Genomic DNA, 15,986 nt, shown 5'->3' on the forward strand with positions numbered 1-15,986 from the left:
AGGTTAGGGGGGTGGGGTTTGGTCAGAACATGAAAAAAGAAAAAAAAAAAAAAACTCCAGTTTACATTTACTCACATTCATAGCACCTGAATTGACCATTGCGTCCTCTAATTTTGGGAACCTCTAATACTCATTCTACCGAATGGTCTATTAGATCACATACACTTTGATAGGCTACAACTTCTTCTTTGCTATAACTTCTTCTTTACTCTCTAATAGTAGATCTGCGATCAGTCTATTACAGTATAAGTTGCTACTTTTATAAACTCTTACAAACTCTTTATAATATCAGTTTTTTTTTTTTTTCTTTATGATTCATACGATTTGTTTGCATAATCTGTGCAATAAACCTACTTGTAAAAAAACAGATTCACACTTTTTAGTTGAAAAAATATTTAATTGCAGTTACAAATATTTATTAAATATTTAATCAAATCTACAAAAAGGAACATTAGCATACCACATTTTGCCCTACTGTCTCAGGTTAACTTCCAACTGCTTCCTTTTACATAGTCTTCTAACAAAATAAAATACACATTTCATTTTTAAAACAGTGTATTTCATGGTCCCATAAACTGTAGGTTGGACATTGCTCTTAAGTCCATTTGATCTGTTAGCAGCAGGTATTGTCAGGTATCTGTATTATGGAGCCAAATATGCTAAAATTGGCTCTACAGTGTAAAAGACAAATCTGTTTAAACTGGGAGTCTTTCCTGGGCACTTTTCATTGTGCTCTATGTGTATCAGGCTGAAACTGCAGCTGCAGCATCATTTTTTTTCTGAAAAAAAGAGTAAGCATGTTGCAAAGTAAACAACATCACCTCACATTCCTTTGTGTACCCTATATTATATGTGTGGCAAAGCACATAGATGTAGACATGGCTTTAAGGTGCTGCAGCATGTCCTCCTCCCATGTGCCCCAACAAAATAAACACAGTAGAAATTCTTCCATTAAACTGCTTTGTCGCAAAAAAACTATTCAGCCTTTTTAGCTGTGTTATTAATGATTTGGTGTCGTAACCTCAAAAGGTCGAAAAAGAGATTCCGTCCTAGGACTTCTGATGCACACATGACTGCCCCATTGAGAGCTCCGGCAAATCCACAGAGTAAGATATCTTGACCTGCCAAAGAAAAAAAAGAATGTAAACTTTATAGCAAAATATATATTTATACATACTTACACAGACATACACACACACTCTTCATCATCTAGTCTTTTTGCTGCATATCTATTCTAGAATAAAAATCTACAGTTCTATTGTTGTCTTGAGCTTTGCACACATGGGCCGAAAGTTGTTTCTGCTCAACTGGTCTGTACAGCTGTCTGTTTTAAAGAATCCGGCCTCATGTCCGGCTTCGGTCGAATGGGCATGCTAGAAAATCGATGGCTGCGAGAGTTTATCAGCGTGTTCTGGTGGGGTGTGTGTTCTAGTCCCCCTGTCAGAATAAAGTAGCACAGCTTCAGGTGGAAACTGGGATCTACTGGCAGCTGGAAGACACACGCTGGTAGACACTGGAATGTCACCAGCAGGTAATCCAGGTCCTGGCACATGATCTGGAATTTGTAGACCCAACCCCTTACATGCTTGTCCACTGGGTGAGTGGATATAACCCCCCCCCCCACAAAACAAACAGTACCAGCTGGATTTGATCCTCTGAATTCTTATCACTCATGTGATATTACCAACCTTTTGCACCACAAGTGTTAGGGTGCTGGTGGTAACCTGACGACAGAGATAGGCCCCGATGTCCGCTAGAGGGTGGAGCTTGGACGGAACCCCCAAGGTAAGTGACACAGGGTAGCCTGAGGTGCGGAGTCTAAGTATCCACCGGTTTTTGCCAGAGCCTCTGGTGGTGAGGATGGACTTCGTTGCGTGTGGATACCAGGTCGCGGTCCTCAGGGTCGCCCCACCAAGGGAGAACTGATCAAGGTCCGAAGGCGGGTAAACAGACAAGGGAGATCAGAGAGAATGGTCAAACAAGCCGGGGTCAGGATGGGCAGCAGACGAGCGGAGTCAGGAACAAGCAAAAAGGTCAACAGGAATGTAGCAGCAAACATGTCACAGGTTCAGGAACAACGGCAGGAGTTGAAGACAAGACAGCACTGAACCTGTGTGCTGATCCAGCTTAAATAGTGCTCTTTCTTGATGAGAAAGGTGGAGCCGGAATAGCCTGTGAGTTTTAAATCATCCTCTGCCAGAGCCTTCCTGAAAGGTTCCTAACAACAAGGAGAGTAAAGCAGGCCATAGATGGTGTGATTTTCTTTCCTGCGGCCCTGCTCAATTCCCCCATCCACACAATAGGTGTTGATGTGAGAATCCCTCCCATGGAGATCTTGATTTCTTGCGGCGGTGGTGGTGGTGGGGGGGGGGGGCTTTGTGGAAGAGTTCGCAGGGAGCAGACACAATTTAAGGTATCGGCGATATCTGGGAATCCTGGTGTCTGTAGACCTGTCATCGTACATGCTAACTGACTGGCTCACAAAGCTGGCGTCTTATTTCTGCTCCCAAGACAGCATGAATTGCGGTACTTAAAGTGATTTAGGCTTGGATAACAGACTTGGATTTGATTTCTTTTTCTTTTATTTATGTAGCTCTATTTTTTTTGCCTGTACCACGTATCACCATGTTTAGACCCTTTAAGACTGCTGGTTAATTTTTACCCACTCCTACATACAAGATGTAGGTCTAATCTTTGGACCTATGAGGGTGGTGTTGAGGGGCCAGAAGAGCATGGTCCTGTGGGTAAGAGTGACCACCAGAGGTAGGTTGGGGAAAAGAGGTGCTGTGGGTAAGGATGATAAGGATGGCAAGCTGGAGGTAGTGTTGTGGCCAGATGGGGGTGGTGTGGTAGGTAAAGATGGCCAGTTGGGGATGGTTTTGGAAGTAAGGGTAATGAGGATTGTGTCAGATGTGTGTGTGTGATGTATGGGTAAGGTGTGTGATGTATGGGTAAGGCTGGTCACAGAGCAGGTGATAGTGTTGATGGCTTTTCCAGATGTGGGTGTTGGATGGGGGTAAGGCTGAAAAAGGTTTGAGTGGTATGGAGGGTAAGCTTGGCCATTACCTTGGCAGGTAATGGTTTTAAGGCAATTGCCATGTGATATTTAGGTTATCGGTAAAGTTGATCATAAGTGTGGGTGATATTGCTGTAAGGGTGGCCCCACAGCCCAGGTACAGTGCCTTGCGAAAGTATTCGGCCCCCTTGAACTTTGACCTTTTGCCACATTTCAGGCTTCAAACAAAGATGTAAAACTGTAATTTTTTTTTTGAAGAATCAACAACAAGTGGGACACAATCATGAAGTGGAACGAAATTTTTGGGATATTTCAAACTTAACAAATAAAAAACAGAAAAATTGGGCGTGCAAAATTATTCAGCCCCTTTACTTTCAGTGCAGCAAACTCTCTCCAGAAGTTCAGTGAGGATCTCTGAATGATCCAATGTTGACCTAAATGACTAAGGATGATAAATAGAATCCACCTGTGTGTAATCAAATCTCCGTATAAATGCACCTGCACTGTGATAGTCTCAGAGGTCCATTTAAAGCGCAGAGAGCATCATGAAGAAACAAGGAACACACCAGGCAGGTCCGAGATACTGTTGTGGAGAAGTTTAAAGCCGGATTTGGATACAAAAAGATTTCCCAAGCTTTAAACATCCCAAGGAGCACTGTGCAAGCGATAATATTGAAATGGAAGGAGTATCAGGCCACTGCAAATCTACGAAGACCTGGCCATCCCTCTAAACTTTCAGCTCATACAAGGAGAAGACTGATCAGAGATGCAGCCAAGAGGCCCATGATCACTCTGGATGAACTGCAGAGATCTACAGCTGAGGTGGGAGACTCTGTCCATAGGACAACAATCGGTTGTATACTGCACAAATCTGGCCTTTATGGAAGAGTGGCAAGAAGAAAGCCATTTCTTAAAGATATCCATAAAAAGTGTCGTTTAAAAGTTTGCCAAAAGCCACCTGGGAGACACACCAAACATGTGGAAGAAGGTGCTCTGGTCAGAGGAAACCAAAATCGAACTTTTTGGCAACAATGCAAAACGTTATGTTTGGCGTAAAAGCAACACAGCTCATCACCCTGAACACACTATCCCCACTGTCAAACATGGTGGTGGCAGCATCATGATTTGGGCCTGCTTTTCTTCAGCAGGGACAGGGAAGATGGTTGAAGCCAAATACAGGACCATTCTGGAAGAAAACCTGATGGAGTCTGCAAAAGACCTGAGACTGGGACGGAGATTTGTCTTCCAACAAGACAATGATCCAAAACATAAAGCAAAATCTACAATGGAATGGTTCACAAATAAACATATGCAGGTGTTCCAGAATGGCCAAGTCAAAGTCCAGACCTGAATCTAATCGAGAATCTGTGGAAAGAACTGAAAACTGCTGTTCACAAACGCTCACTATCCAACCTCACTGAGCTCGAGCTGTTTTGCAAGGGGGAATGGGCAAAAATTTCAGTCTCTCGATGTGCAAAACTGATAGAGACATACCCCAAGCGACCTACAGCTGTAATCGCAGCAAAAGGTGGCGCTACAAAGTATTAAATTAAGGGGGCTGAATAATTTTGCACGCCCAATTTTTCAGTTTTTTATTTGTTAAAAAAGTGTGAAATATCCAATAAATTTCGTTCCACTTCATGATTGTGTCCCACTTGGTGATTCTTAAAAAAAAAAATTACAGTTTTATATCTTTATGTTTGAAGCCTGAAATGTGGCAAAAGGTCGAAAAGTTAAAAGGGGGCCGAATACTTTTGCAAGGCACTGTAGGTAAAGGTGCACAGGGGCTTAAGAAAAATGAGTCAACATTTGAACTGGACATAGATGTAGTAAGGGACAATTGGCTCCACAAGAAGGTCCTACAGGATAAAAGTGGTTTTAGGGCCATGCATAGCAGAGGCCTGGCATAATGGGATTTTTGACTTACAGTAAAATCCATTTATCTGATGTTCATTGACAGACACAGCTCAAAGAGGACTAGGTCTTCTAAACAGCAGCCAGCAAAACCTTGCGGCCAAAAGAAGCATCCGCAGATGCCAACACAACCACTTTCCACAAAACTTTGTAAAAGTGTTCACCAATTACAAGGTGGCCGCCTTGCAAACCTGCATCCCTGACACTAGAGGACGGAAAGCCCAGGACACTTAGCACCCAAGTAGAGTGCTCCTAAACAGGGAAAGGAGGAACCTGACCCCTGATGCAATAGGCCTGAACCACCGTCTGTCTGATCCATCTGGAAATGGTCGCACAAGAAACGGACAACCCTTTGGGAGGTCCGTCCGTGATCGCAAATGGAGAGTCTGACTTCCTACAAGACTCCGTAGCTGCCAGGTACACCCTAATTGCCTGAACCACATCCAAGACAAGCACGGCAGATGTTTAGGCATTTGACTATCATTTGAATGAAGACATTGTGTTGCCTTCCCTGTGTCTGAGACCACCTTAGGAAGGAATGACGGACAGAGGCAAAGCAAAAACCTTATCCTTTTGAAGCACCATAAGATGAACAACAGAATAATGCCGTCAGTTCCAACACCCTGCATGCAGAGGGGATAGCCATCAAAGAAGGCCACCTTTTGGGGCAATGTAAGCAGGGAAACCTCCCGAATATCTTCAAAGAGATGCTTCAGTAGAGCTGAAAGCACGACATTAAGATTCCAGGGCGGCAACAGAGCCCCCACTGAAGGAACCAAATATCGGACACCCTGAAGAAAAAGGTACACACCAGGGAGTGTGTGGCCAAAGGTCATTGGAAAAAGACTGTCAAAACCCGATACCTGGCCTTGATGGTACTCCAGGCCAATATTTGTTCAACCCCCCGTTGAAGGAAGGTTAAGATTCGATCCACCGAGAAGGAGCGAGGATGAACCCCAAGAGACTCACACCACACAATACAAGTTGTTCCACGTACGATGGTAGATCTTCCTAGAGGCAGATTTCCAATCTTTTAACAGCATAGGAATCACCTATTCAAAGTAACCTCCACCCTTCAGCACCTGGCGTTCAACAGCCAAGCCACTAAACCCAGCGCCTGTAAATCAGGATAGAAGATTGGTCCTTGGGACAGCAGATCGTCCCTGAGAGGAAGTCCCCAAGGAGCATCGGTGACCAGCCATACCAGATCGGAATACCAAAACCAGCGAGACCAGTCTGGAGTCACTAGAATGACCGGAAGCCCTTCTGACTAAATCCTGCACAGGAGTCATGGCAGAAGTTTGAAAGGGCTGGAACGAATCAGTCAGTCCACCTTAGAATGCCAAATGAGTGTGTGTGGGCTATGGCGCTACTCTGGATGTAAAAATCAAATCCTTATTGAGATAGACAAGTGTTGTGGTATGTATCTTCTCTTAATAACACATATATCATATCTTAGTATTATGCAAGCATCAAAAATTCCAGTAAATATTCAAAAGTATAATAAATAAGTGCTGTGTGTCCAAGCAGTGGTTAAGTGAATTACACAGTGAGAAAATACAAAAATAAGAATATAGAAATAATAAATTGCACACAATAGCTGTATGGTGACACAAATCGTGTGAGCGGACCAATGCCTTGGTCCGCTAAGAAAGTGACTCCGTGCTATTAGCGTGAATTGATAAATGTTATTATCCCCTCAGAAAAAAATATCCAAATAAACAGTGCTATAAAAATCAATAACGTGAACCACAATGCAAGGGAAAGGTTTTCCTATATAAATAAATTGAATATCAAAACTAAATAATATATTTTAACAGTCCCGGTAAATACACTGTGATAAAGTGCTCCATGCAAGGGAAAATTTTGTCGGATTAAAAGTCCAGTAAAAGTAAAAGTGCCAAAGTGGAAGATATATAAGGTGTTAGTGCTGCTCTGTATCCTTGCTGTGCTCGGTGTGGTGCTCCGTTCCCCTATTGCTGTTGCACTCACCGCAAATGTTCTCCCCATGAAGGGGTATCAAGCCTTGCGCAGCTACTGGGTGTCTGGGCGGTCCTACGTGTCCCTCTGGGCTTCACTGGGTGGGCTATGTCTCCTGGTCTTGGTGGATATGTATATCCGATACAGAGGGAGCCTGGCTGCTGGAATCCCGTGGCTTCTCTCAGATGTTACCCCATACAGAGAAAAGTAGAGAGACCATAGTGTGATACTGTAAAATACTGAAAAATATCCACTCACAGGTAAGGTACTGTTCAATAAGCTGGTATCAGTACGGCGTCCGTGCCGGATTTCCAGGTTGCGGATGTGCTCAACGATCAGGAACCACTCTAGCGGAAGTGATGGAGTGACGCACTGTCCCGCCCTACGTGTTTCGTCAGAGCTGACGTCATCAGGAGCAGCGCCATTCCGTCTATCCTCCCGCTATATATACACTATGTGTAACTAGGCAATCCCATAGATCACTTGAGTGGCGGCCATATTGGATATTATTACTGCAGCTATGTTGCCACCTCTGCTCTGTAAACAAGGCTTGGTTAGTTGCTAGGGCTAGTAGTCACATGACATATGCCCATAGGCGTGCTTTTAGCGGCCAGATCTTTACTTTTAATGGACACTGATTCTACATACCTGACTTCCCACACTAGTGAGAAGTATTTAGGGCAGGCAGCAACTCTCTACATTTAACATATCTTCCATTGCGCGGGATTGCTATAGTTTCCATCCACCTTAGAATGCCGGCTACTTACTGAGCCACCAGGAACCTTCTTGTGCCCCCTCCGTGATTGACATAGATCACGGCCGTGGCATTGTCCGAATGAATTTGTACCGGACACCTCTGAAGATGATTGTCCAATTAGTCAGACAAAGTCTGATCCCTCGGAGTTCCAGTACACTAATCGGCAGTCTGGGCTCTGCCAGAGTCCAGGCCACCCCGAGCACGTCTGTGCTGAGGATGCCTTCCCACCCGGACAGGCTGGCATCCGTGGAGACAACAGTCCAGTACAGGAGGAGAAGGACTTTACCTGTCGAAGTGCCAGAGAGCGAAGCCACCTCTAGAGACCGTGGATCCTTGACCCATTTTACTAGAATCTCTTTAGCAGAGGTCTTGTGTCGAACTGTGCAAACAGACCGTCTCGAGGGTAGACACCATCAGGCCCCTGCAAGCCCAGAGGGATGCTGAACAACAGAAGATGAATTGCCTCCTGCAATGTCTGGGTTTTTCCAGAGGAAGAAATACTCTGGCTGAGGCAGAACCAAAGCAGACTCCTGATTGTTCAGGATCCCACTGAACTCCCTCAGAGTTCACAAAGCAATCTCCATTAGTCCATCAGAGCAGTCAGAGACTCCGCTTGCAGAAGAAGATTGTCCGGGTACCCCAGTACCGTGATCGCCCGCTGACTCAAAAAATGCCAGCACCGGGACTTACAATCCTGTAAAGACCCTAAGTGTGGAGGTGAGACCAAAGGTCAGCGCCACAAACTGATAATGTTCCTCATCCACGGCAAAATAGAGGAAGCGCTGGTGACCAGCACAGCACATATTTAGAATGTGCAGGTAGTCGTCCTTGATGTCGAAAGAAGCGAGACGTAATCCCCCTGATGTAGGGACGCCCCAACCATGTGAATGGACTCCATGTGGAACTTCTGTACTCGCACAAAGCAGCTTAGTGCCTTGAGTTTCAGAATTGAACATACCTTGCCTTCCTTCCTGGGGACTGTAAAGAGGCTTGAATAAAAAACCCTTGAAAATGTTCCGAAGTCAGAACCGGAACAATAACCCCTTGAAATAAGTCTTGCACTGCCCCAAAGAGACCCCGTAAGTGATCTGGGGACAAGTGCAGGTTGGAAGGGAAAAAACCTTTCCAGGGGACAAGACCAAACTCGATCTCGTAGCCTGACTGAATACCTTTGTGGACCCACTTAACCTGTACCAGGGAGGTCCATGGATTTGGAAACCAGTGAAGACATCCCCCCACCCCAGATGCGGGTGAGGGCACCGGTTCATGCAGAGGCAGCCTTGTCCACAGGTCTGGAAGAGCCTGCTCGTGGCTTACCAGGCCAGGTCCTCTTGGAACCTCTGGTGGAGGCTCTGACTTTTGATCCCTAATCTTGAGATCCTGAGAGACGAAGAAGCAGCTTAGGAGCTGAGAAAAATGGCCCACATCTACGATAGGGCTCCTTGCTCTTGGTAGTCTGTGGAAGAAGAGTACTCTTCCCCCCCGTGAGACCCTTAACAATGTCATCCAAGAAAGCTCCAAACAGGCGACCCCCTACAAGAGGGAGATCAGATAAGGCCTTCTTAGAAGTCTAGTCCGCAGAACAGCATTTCAGCCAGACAATACGCTGAAGGACCATTGCTGATACAGAAAGCCTAGAAATCAAAGGAGCCGCATCCAAAGAGACATCACAGACAAACTGTAGCCCCTGTACCAACCGGTCCGCCAGCTCCACAAAGACAGGGGGAAGTTATTCTCCCTCTAGGTCCCGGCGTAAAAGCTTAGTCCACTCGGTCAGAGTTTGCAACACCAGGGTAAAAGCCTACAGCCCCTAGTTTTCCCAGGTGGTCTCCCATCCAGGTAATTACCAGGCCCAACCCTACTTAGCCTCCAAGATCAGGCGCGTTCAGGGTGATGTGCCCATAGGTGTCCAGTGGGTCTATGTTGCGGCCGACTTAGCCTGGAGCTTCGGTCTGCACGCGCTCGCTCGCCGTACTGGGGGGACCCCAAGGATCTATATTATCCAGTTCGTGACCAAGTCTGGCACGTGATTGTAGTTCTCACAGGAACAAAATAATAAAAGAGGAAAAAAATTCCATTTTAAAATGAAAAAATTGCCAGGACCAGGCAGAGTGCCTATAGCTGAGAGTGGGTGTAGTCAAGCTTTTTCCTGCCTAGTGTCCTACTCCTGTAGGGGGCAGTATAACCCAATGATTAAGAAGAATCAGGACCTGCGTCCGTCAATGAATGAAAGAAATCTGTGATTTCTTGGCTTGAGCAGCCAATAAATCCAGTCAAAGCAAATTCAATAATAAACTCATGAAGCCTGAATGATCTTCCTTCTCCCAGAGCATGGGCTACTTTACAAAAAGAGAATCAGGTTTGGATCACAGAGAATTTCCATACACAAAATGCAGATGTTATGGATTAGCCTGCATACGCTCATTACACTCCTAGATATACTTTTTCTTGTTGTTGCTGCTGTTACCTATACTCATATAAAAGCTAATGCTGTAAAGTCCTGCTCTTTCCTGGAAACCGTTTTTTTTTTATTTTTATTTTTTTTAGGAAAACACTTAAAGTGCTTTCATCAAACTCTACTGTCACTGGCTAAATTTACCCACCCAAAACTAATTTATTTTTAAAAACAGTTGTCTATGCTTTGTGCCTGATACACAGATCAATTAATTGGGTCAATTACATCGCCCTTATGAATATAGTCAGTGTGCGTAATGTGTACAGGTTTTAAAAACAAAAACAAGAAAATAGGAAAGAGGCATTTCCTGAACTTACCAGTCAAGTAAAGTCCCTTTATTGGGGTTTTGGGTCTCAAGGTTGCTACAACTTCAGGGTCCATCCTGGCAATGTCGTGTTCTACCCCATAGAATTCTCCCCGTGAGGCACCAAGGTAGTAGTCATTAGTGAGGGGAGAACCACTAGCATAGCAATCAATCTGTAAGGCAAGCAGATTGTCATTAGTGAGAGGAATCACCAGTATAGAAATCATCCTGTAAGGTGGAGGTATTGTCAATGAGATGGTAGGCACACAGCAATCAATAATGTGCTTTTAGATCAGACTGGCATAACATAAATATACTGGTATATTACATTACAGGTGTACAATGCATTTAAAAAATAACATCACGCACTGTGGTGTCAACTGTCTGGTAGTGTCATACAGAACAGGCGTTTGTAAATCAGAAGACTCACTGAGCAGAATAAGAAATGTTTTGGCAGTTTACAAAGATGTAGCTCAATTATGTATTTAGGGGTTTCCCTGGAAATCCACTTAGGAATGTTTATATTGGCACATGATGCTCAAAAAGACAAAGAGGTGGTGAATGAGAAGGAGATATGATTATTTCAGCCTCTATAGTTGTATAATCAGCAACTTAAAAGGGGAAATCTGTTTTATTTTTAGAATAAATAGGGTTGTTATTTTGTCAGCATAATCAAATTTCAATGTTCAGTGGTTGCTTGCCCTTGTCATTTTGCATTTAAAGTGTCAATAAAGGATTACAGAGGGCTCTTCAATCTTAAAATATATCTAAAAACAAAGCACTTTCCATTTTAGATAACTTATAGGAGTTTAAAACCCCAGCCTTTTTTTTCTGCTTGCAGTCTGTGTCCACTAGGGAAAGAGATGAAATATCTGCAAAGTTATCTCTTAAAACAGTTGTCATCAGGACTGGTATTACCATTGGAAAATGTAGTTGTAGTTTGTAAAATTTTAGATTTCCTATCACCCAGTGACAGAGGTCACCAGAACATATAGATAGAAGTTTTAAAGTATAACTAAAAGGCAAAAACTTTTTTTTAGTCTTTGATAGAGTGGATAGGTATTAGAACACCTGTCGGGTTTTTCTTGCTGTTGATGTACCTGTTCGGTCCCTTTCACACGGCTTTCCGATCTGGTCCGCCTGTAAGTTTTTCAGGTGGACCGGATCGGATGCTCATTGCAGCCCTATGGAGCAGCGGATGTCAGCAGAGACATCTCCGCTGACACCCGCTGCTATCCGAGCCTGTCCGTGAAATCCAGACGGATGGAAAGCCTATTTTCTATCCGCCTGAAGGAACGGATCGGATAAGATCGGGTGAAAACGGACAGGTGGTCCGCGTTATCATCCGATCTCCCATAGAGGAGAGCGGGTCTCTGACAGCTCCGACTGCACACAGACTAGAGACGGAGCTGTCACCCGCCTGCTCAGCGGGGATCGGCGGATCGATCCCCGCTGATAAAAATGGAGTCTGTCGGGCGCATCGTCCATGTGAAAAGAGCCTTAGAGAGATTCACCCTCTCTTTGTTCTGGTGGCGGTTATCACCAACATTGGAAAAAAGAAAATCCCAAGTTTTGGGTTGTCACCAGAACAGGAATAAAGGGAACATTTTTGAATGGGGACACTAGTTCTGCCGACAACCAGGAAGTCCCTCACTTTGGAGGGATTTCCTCTCACTTCCTGTTTTGGCTATGGGACAGGAATTAAAGTGAAATCTCCTCAATAGAATTACAGATGGCAAAAAAAACAAACAAACAATAGAGGTTGTAACTCTCTAATACCCAATCCAAAATGAAACACAAATCCAATACTATGAAAAGGTTTTAGCTGTAGGCATATTTTTAGGCATGGACATTCAGATGTCAATCAGTAGAAATAATATTTTGGAGTCACTCTGTTTAGGGGTCTTACAGCCAGTTGGAAATACTTTATCTCGGCTTCAATAAAACCTTTGATATACTGTTCAAGTCTTTCAATTTCCTATTTATGTGATATTCCTCGTGTCATCTGTCTCTTTCTCATCGCTACATTCTCTATCATTCAGCCCTGTTATTCTCACCTTGTCTCGGATATGTGGGAAGATCTGCATGGTGGTCTCCAGCATGGCCTCAGCAAATCCATTCTTCACTTGTTCATAGTCCTGACCACGTTTCTGCACCTTCTTGCTTTTCCACTCCTCAAACCACTCATAGGAGGCGAAGGAGAGTGCAGTTAGTGTGGATTTTCCTGGAATATCAATAAAAAGGAGCAGTTAGTATTATAGTAAGAAATCCAAAATTAAGTATAGATTAACCATTCCCAGAGCTGTTTTTGCATTTTATTACACACGTTACACCAATTTTAGGCCTGAAGATTAGCTAAAACCCCCAAACAGTATATATTTTCTGAAAACAGAGATCCTGGAAAATAAATTGATCGTAGCTTTGATTTTATTTGCCCACAAATCAAATATATTACCCAATGCTTTGGGAAAATACACTGCTCAAAAAAATTAAAGGAACACTTTTTAATCAAAGAACAGCATCAAGTCAATTAAACTCCTGGGATATTGATCTGGTCAGTTAAGTAGTGGAGGGGGTTGTTAATCAGTTTCAGCTGCTTTGGTGTTAATGAAATTAACAACAGGGGCACTTGATGGGCAACAATGAGACAACCACCAAAACAGGAATGGTTTTACAGATGGAGGCCAATTACATTTTTTTCCCTACTCTTTTTTTGTTGTTTTTCACTAGTTATGCATTTGGCTAGGGTCAGTGTCACTACTGGTAGCATGAGGCGATACCTGGACCCTATAGAGGTTGCACAGGCAGTCCAACTCCTCCATTATGGCACATCAATATCAGACAATTTACTGTGTCTTCCAGCACAGTCTCAAGAGCATGGAGGTGATTCCAGGAGACAGGCAGTTACTCTAGGAGAGCTGGACGGGGATGTAGAAGGTCCTTAAAGAGGTTGTAAACTCGTTAAAAAAATTTTTTTTCTTTTACAACCTGCAAGAGAAAGACATAATGAGCTAGTATGCATCGCATACTAGCTCATTATGAAATACTTACCTTAGAACGAGCCCCCGCCGTGCCGCTCTCTTACCTGTATGACGAGCGACATGTTCAGTCGCCCGTCTTCCGGGATCGCGGCATCTGGCCATCTGATTGGCCAGAGCCGCGGTGACGTCACTCCTGCGCACGCGCGCGGGAGCCGACGGTCACGGCACGGGACTCTGTAGGAACGGCACGAGCGGCCGTTCCTTCAGAGCGCATGCGCCAGTGACGTCACTGGCTGCATTAAAGGTAAATATCTCCTAAACCGTACATGTTTAGGAGATATTTACAGTACCTATAGGTAAGTCTTATCATAGGCTTACCTATAGGTACAACTTCCTGAGGAGGGTTTACTTCCTCTTTAATCCATCAGCCAGTCCAGTATCTGCTCTTTTGTGCAAGGAGGAACAGAATGAGCACTGCGATAGCCCTAAAAAATGACCTTCAGCAGGCCACTGGTGTGAATGTCTCTGACCAAACAATCAGAAACAGACTTCATGATGGGGGCCCAAGGGCCCGACGTCCTCTAGTGGGTCCTGTGCTCACTGCCCAGCACCGTGGAGCTCGACTGGAATTTGCCATTGAACACCAGAATTGGCAGGTCCGCCACTGGCACCCTGTGCTTTTCACAGAGGAGAGCAGGTTCACCCCGAGTACATGTGACAGACATGAAAGGGTCTGGAGAAGCCGTGGAGAAAGTTATGCTGTCTGTAGGAATTGATACCAATGAAAGACCCACACCCTCGCCTGACCTAAATCCAATAGAACACCTTTGGGACATTATGTTTTGGTCCATCAGACGTCGCCAGGTTGCACCTTAGTCTGTTCAGGAGCTCAGTGATACCCTGGTCCAGATCTGGGAGGAAATACCCCAGGAAACCATCTGTCGTCTCATTAGGAGCATGCCCTGACATTGTCAGGCATGCATACAAGCATGTGGGGGCCATACAAGCTACTGAGTACAATTTTGAGTTGCTGCAAAATGGACTAGCCTGCTGCATAATTTTTTCACTTTGATGTTTGGGGTGTCTGAGTTCAGCCCTCTGTAGTTTGATAATTTTCATTTCCATCAAATGTGGCATCCTTTTGTTCCTAACACATTACCCAGTCCATATCAGTATAGATATCCAGCATGAGATTTTTCCCCATTGAGATCTGATGTGTTTTCAAAGTTTTCCTTTAATTATTTTGAGCAGTGTATATAAAAAAGGATGAGGTTGTGCCTTGTAATTAGATACCGAACATGTCAAGCCTTAAGATTGTGCATGCCTGTGTTTAGCTCAATTGACGTGTGCATTTACATATGTATTTATGTATGTGTGTACTTGGACGCTGTCAAATATATATATTTTTTCTTTTGGGGGGGGGGGGGGAGTATTTAAGTGCTTGGGTGTACCTCATTTTTTACACTTTTTTTTTCCATGTAACTTTTTTGCCACCGCTTAAGGAACCAATAGCCCCTTACGAAACAGCATACTTATAGTGACAGGTTCTCTTTATTGCCATTAGGGGTCTATTAGAAGTGTCATGTCTTCCCCTGCACTCCGCTGAAGCTAATGAAGTGCAAATCCAGACAGCAGAAACCACATGTGACAAAATTCTTGTTGCTTATAGGTTCCTACTAGCTAGGGGAAATCAGTGAATAGATGTTTGCTGGTCTCCCATCCCTTCTACCCAAGGTCTGCTATCCTACCTGCATGGGAGGGGTGCCTGTTTGTGAGCTTCATGGAACCGATTCAGTGCCTGTACAGCAGCTGGATAATTTCCATCTGAAATTCAATAGTCGGCTCTTGACATTTACAGCCCTACAGCAGTCAGGAGTGTGTATAGAATCCCCTACCTACATGCCCGATGTATGACATACACTGATGGCAGCAAACGGGTTTCAGTAACTCAGAAGCTGATGTAATAAAAATGGGGGGTAGCGAGGGGTGTTTTTTTAAAATAACCAGTCATATGGTATTTCCCCCATTAAAGGAAAGGCCAAGCATCTACCTGTGGTAGTATAAATGTACTTCATCATCCAACCTGAGGTCTAAAAAGCAGATAACCAAAGGCTTCTTTCTTCTAAGGTGACGGATGAGGTTGGGTATCAAATTCATACACAAGGTGAAAGTCCTGATAATCCACTGCAACACATCTAAAGTTTTTAATACTTTGAATGAATTGTCCTGGACCAATATGTATATCAGGAGATCTGAGTGTCTAATCTGAAGGCCTGTTCTGACACCCCGGAAATTAGTATTCTTAAAGTGGAACTTTTGTAAGAAATCGAGGTCCTGCTGGATCACTTCAAGCTGGTCCCTTTTGCAGGTATTTACTATGTAAAACATCCAGTAATAGACAGTCTCATCCTGCTCTGCACATGCTCAGTTGCTCTCCATTTTTAGGTTTGTAGAGGCAGATCTGCTGACAGCCCTAAAGTGCAATTAAACCCCCTATCCTTAAAGGCTGCATTCACACCTGGGAGTTTTAAATCGTGGGTGGAATCGTCACGATTCTGACCGCGGTTTCAAAATGCTCT

At 44.2% G+C, this 15,986-nt stretch overlaps 2 protein-coding genes across 2 annotated transcripts in view; both read right to left on the minus strand.

Annotated features, from left to right (window-relative positions):
* Positions 1-382: 382 nt before the first annotated feature.
* Positions 383-15,986, minus strand: part of LOC309553714 (all-trans-retinol 13,14-reductase-like) — a 338,403-nt gene continuing 322,799 nt past the window's right edge. Inside the window, exon 12 of the mRNA XM_082255091.1 lies at positions 383-821. The gene's annotated coding sequence lies outside the window, so the exon portion shown is untranslated. The remainder of the gene's footprint in view (positions 822-15,986) is intronic.
* Positions 857-15,986, minus strand: part of LOC309553711 (all-trans-retinol 13,14-reductase-like) — a 58,772-nt gene continuing 43,642 nt past the window's right edge. The window contains exons 9-11 of the mRNA XM_082255088.1: positions 12,484-12,650; positions 10,440-10,599; positions 857-1,121 (exon numbers count right to left, since the gene is read on the minus strand). Coding sequence (XP_082111214.1) covers positions 976-1,121; positions 10,440-10,599; positions 12,484-12,650 — 473 coding nt within the window. The 3' untranslated portion in view covers positions 857-975. The remainder of the gene's footprint in view (positions 1,122-10,439; positions 10,600-12,483; positions 12,651-15,986) is intronic.

This window comes from Pelophylax lessonae (assembly GCF_965119305.1).
Source record: "Pelophylax lessonae genome assembly, chromosome: 4".
In the NCBI taxonomy this organism is placed as follows: Eukaryota; Metazoa; Chordata; class Amphibia; order Anura; family Ranidae; genus Pelophylax; species Pelophylax lessonae.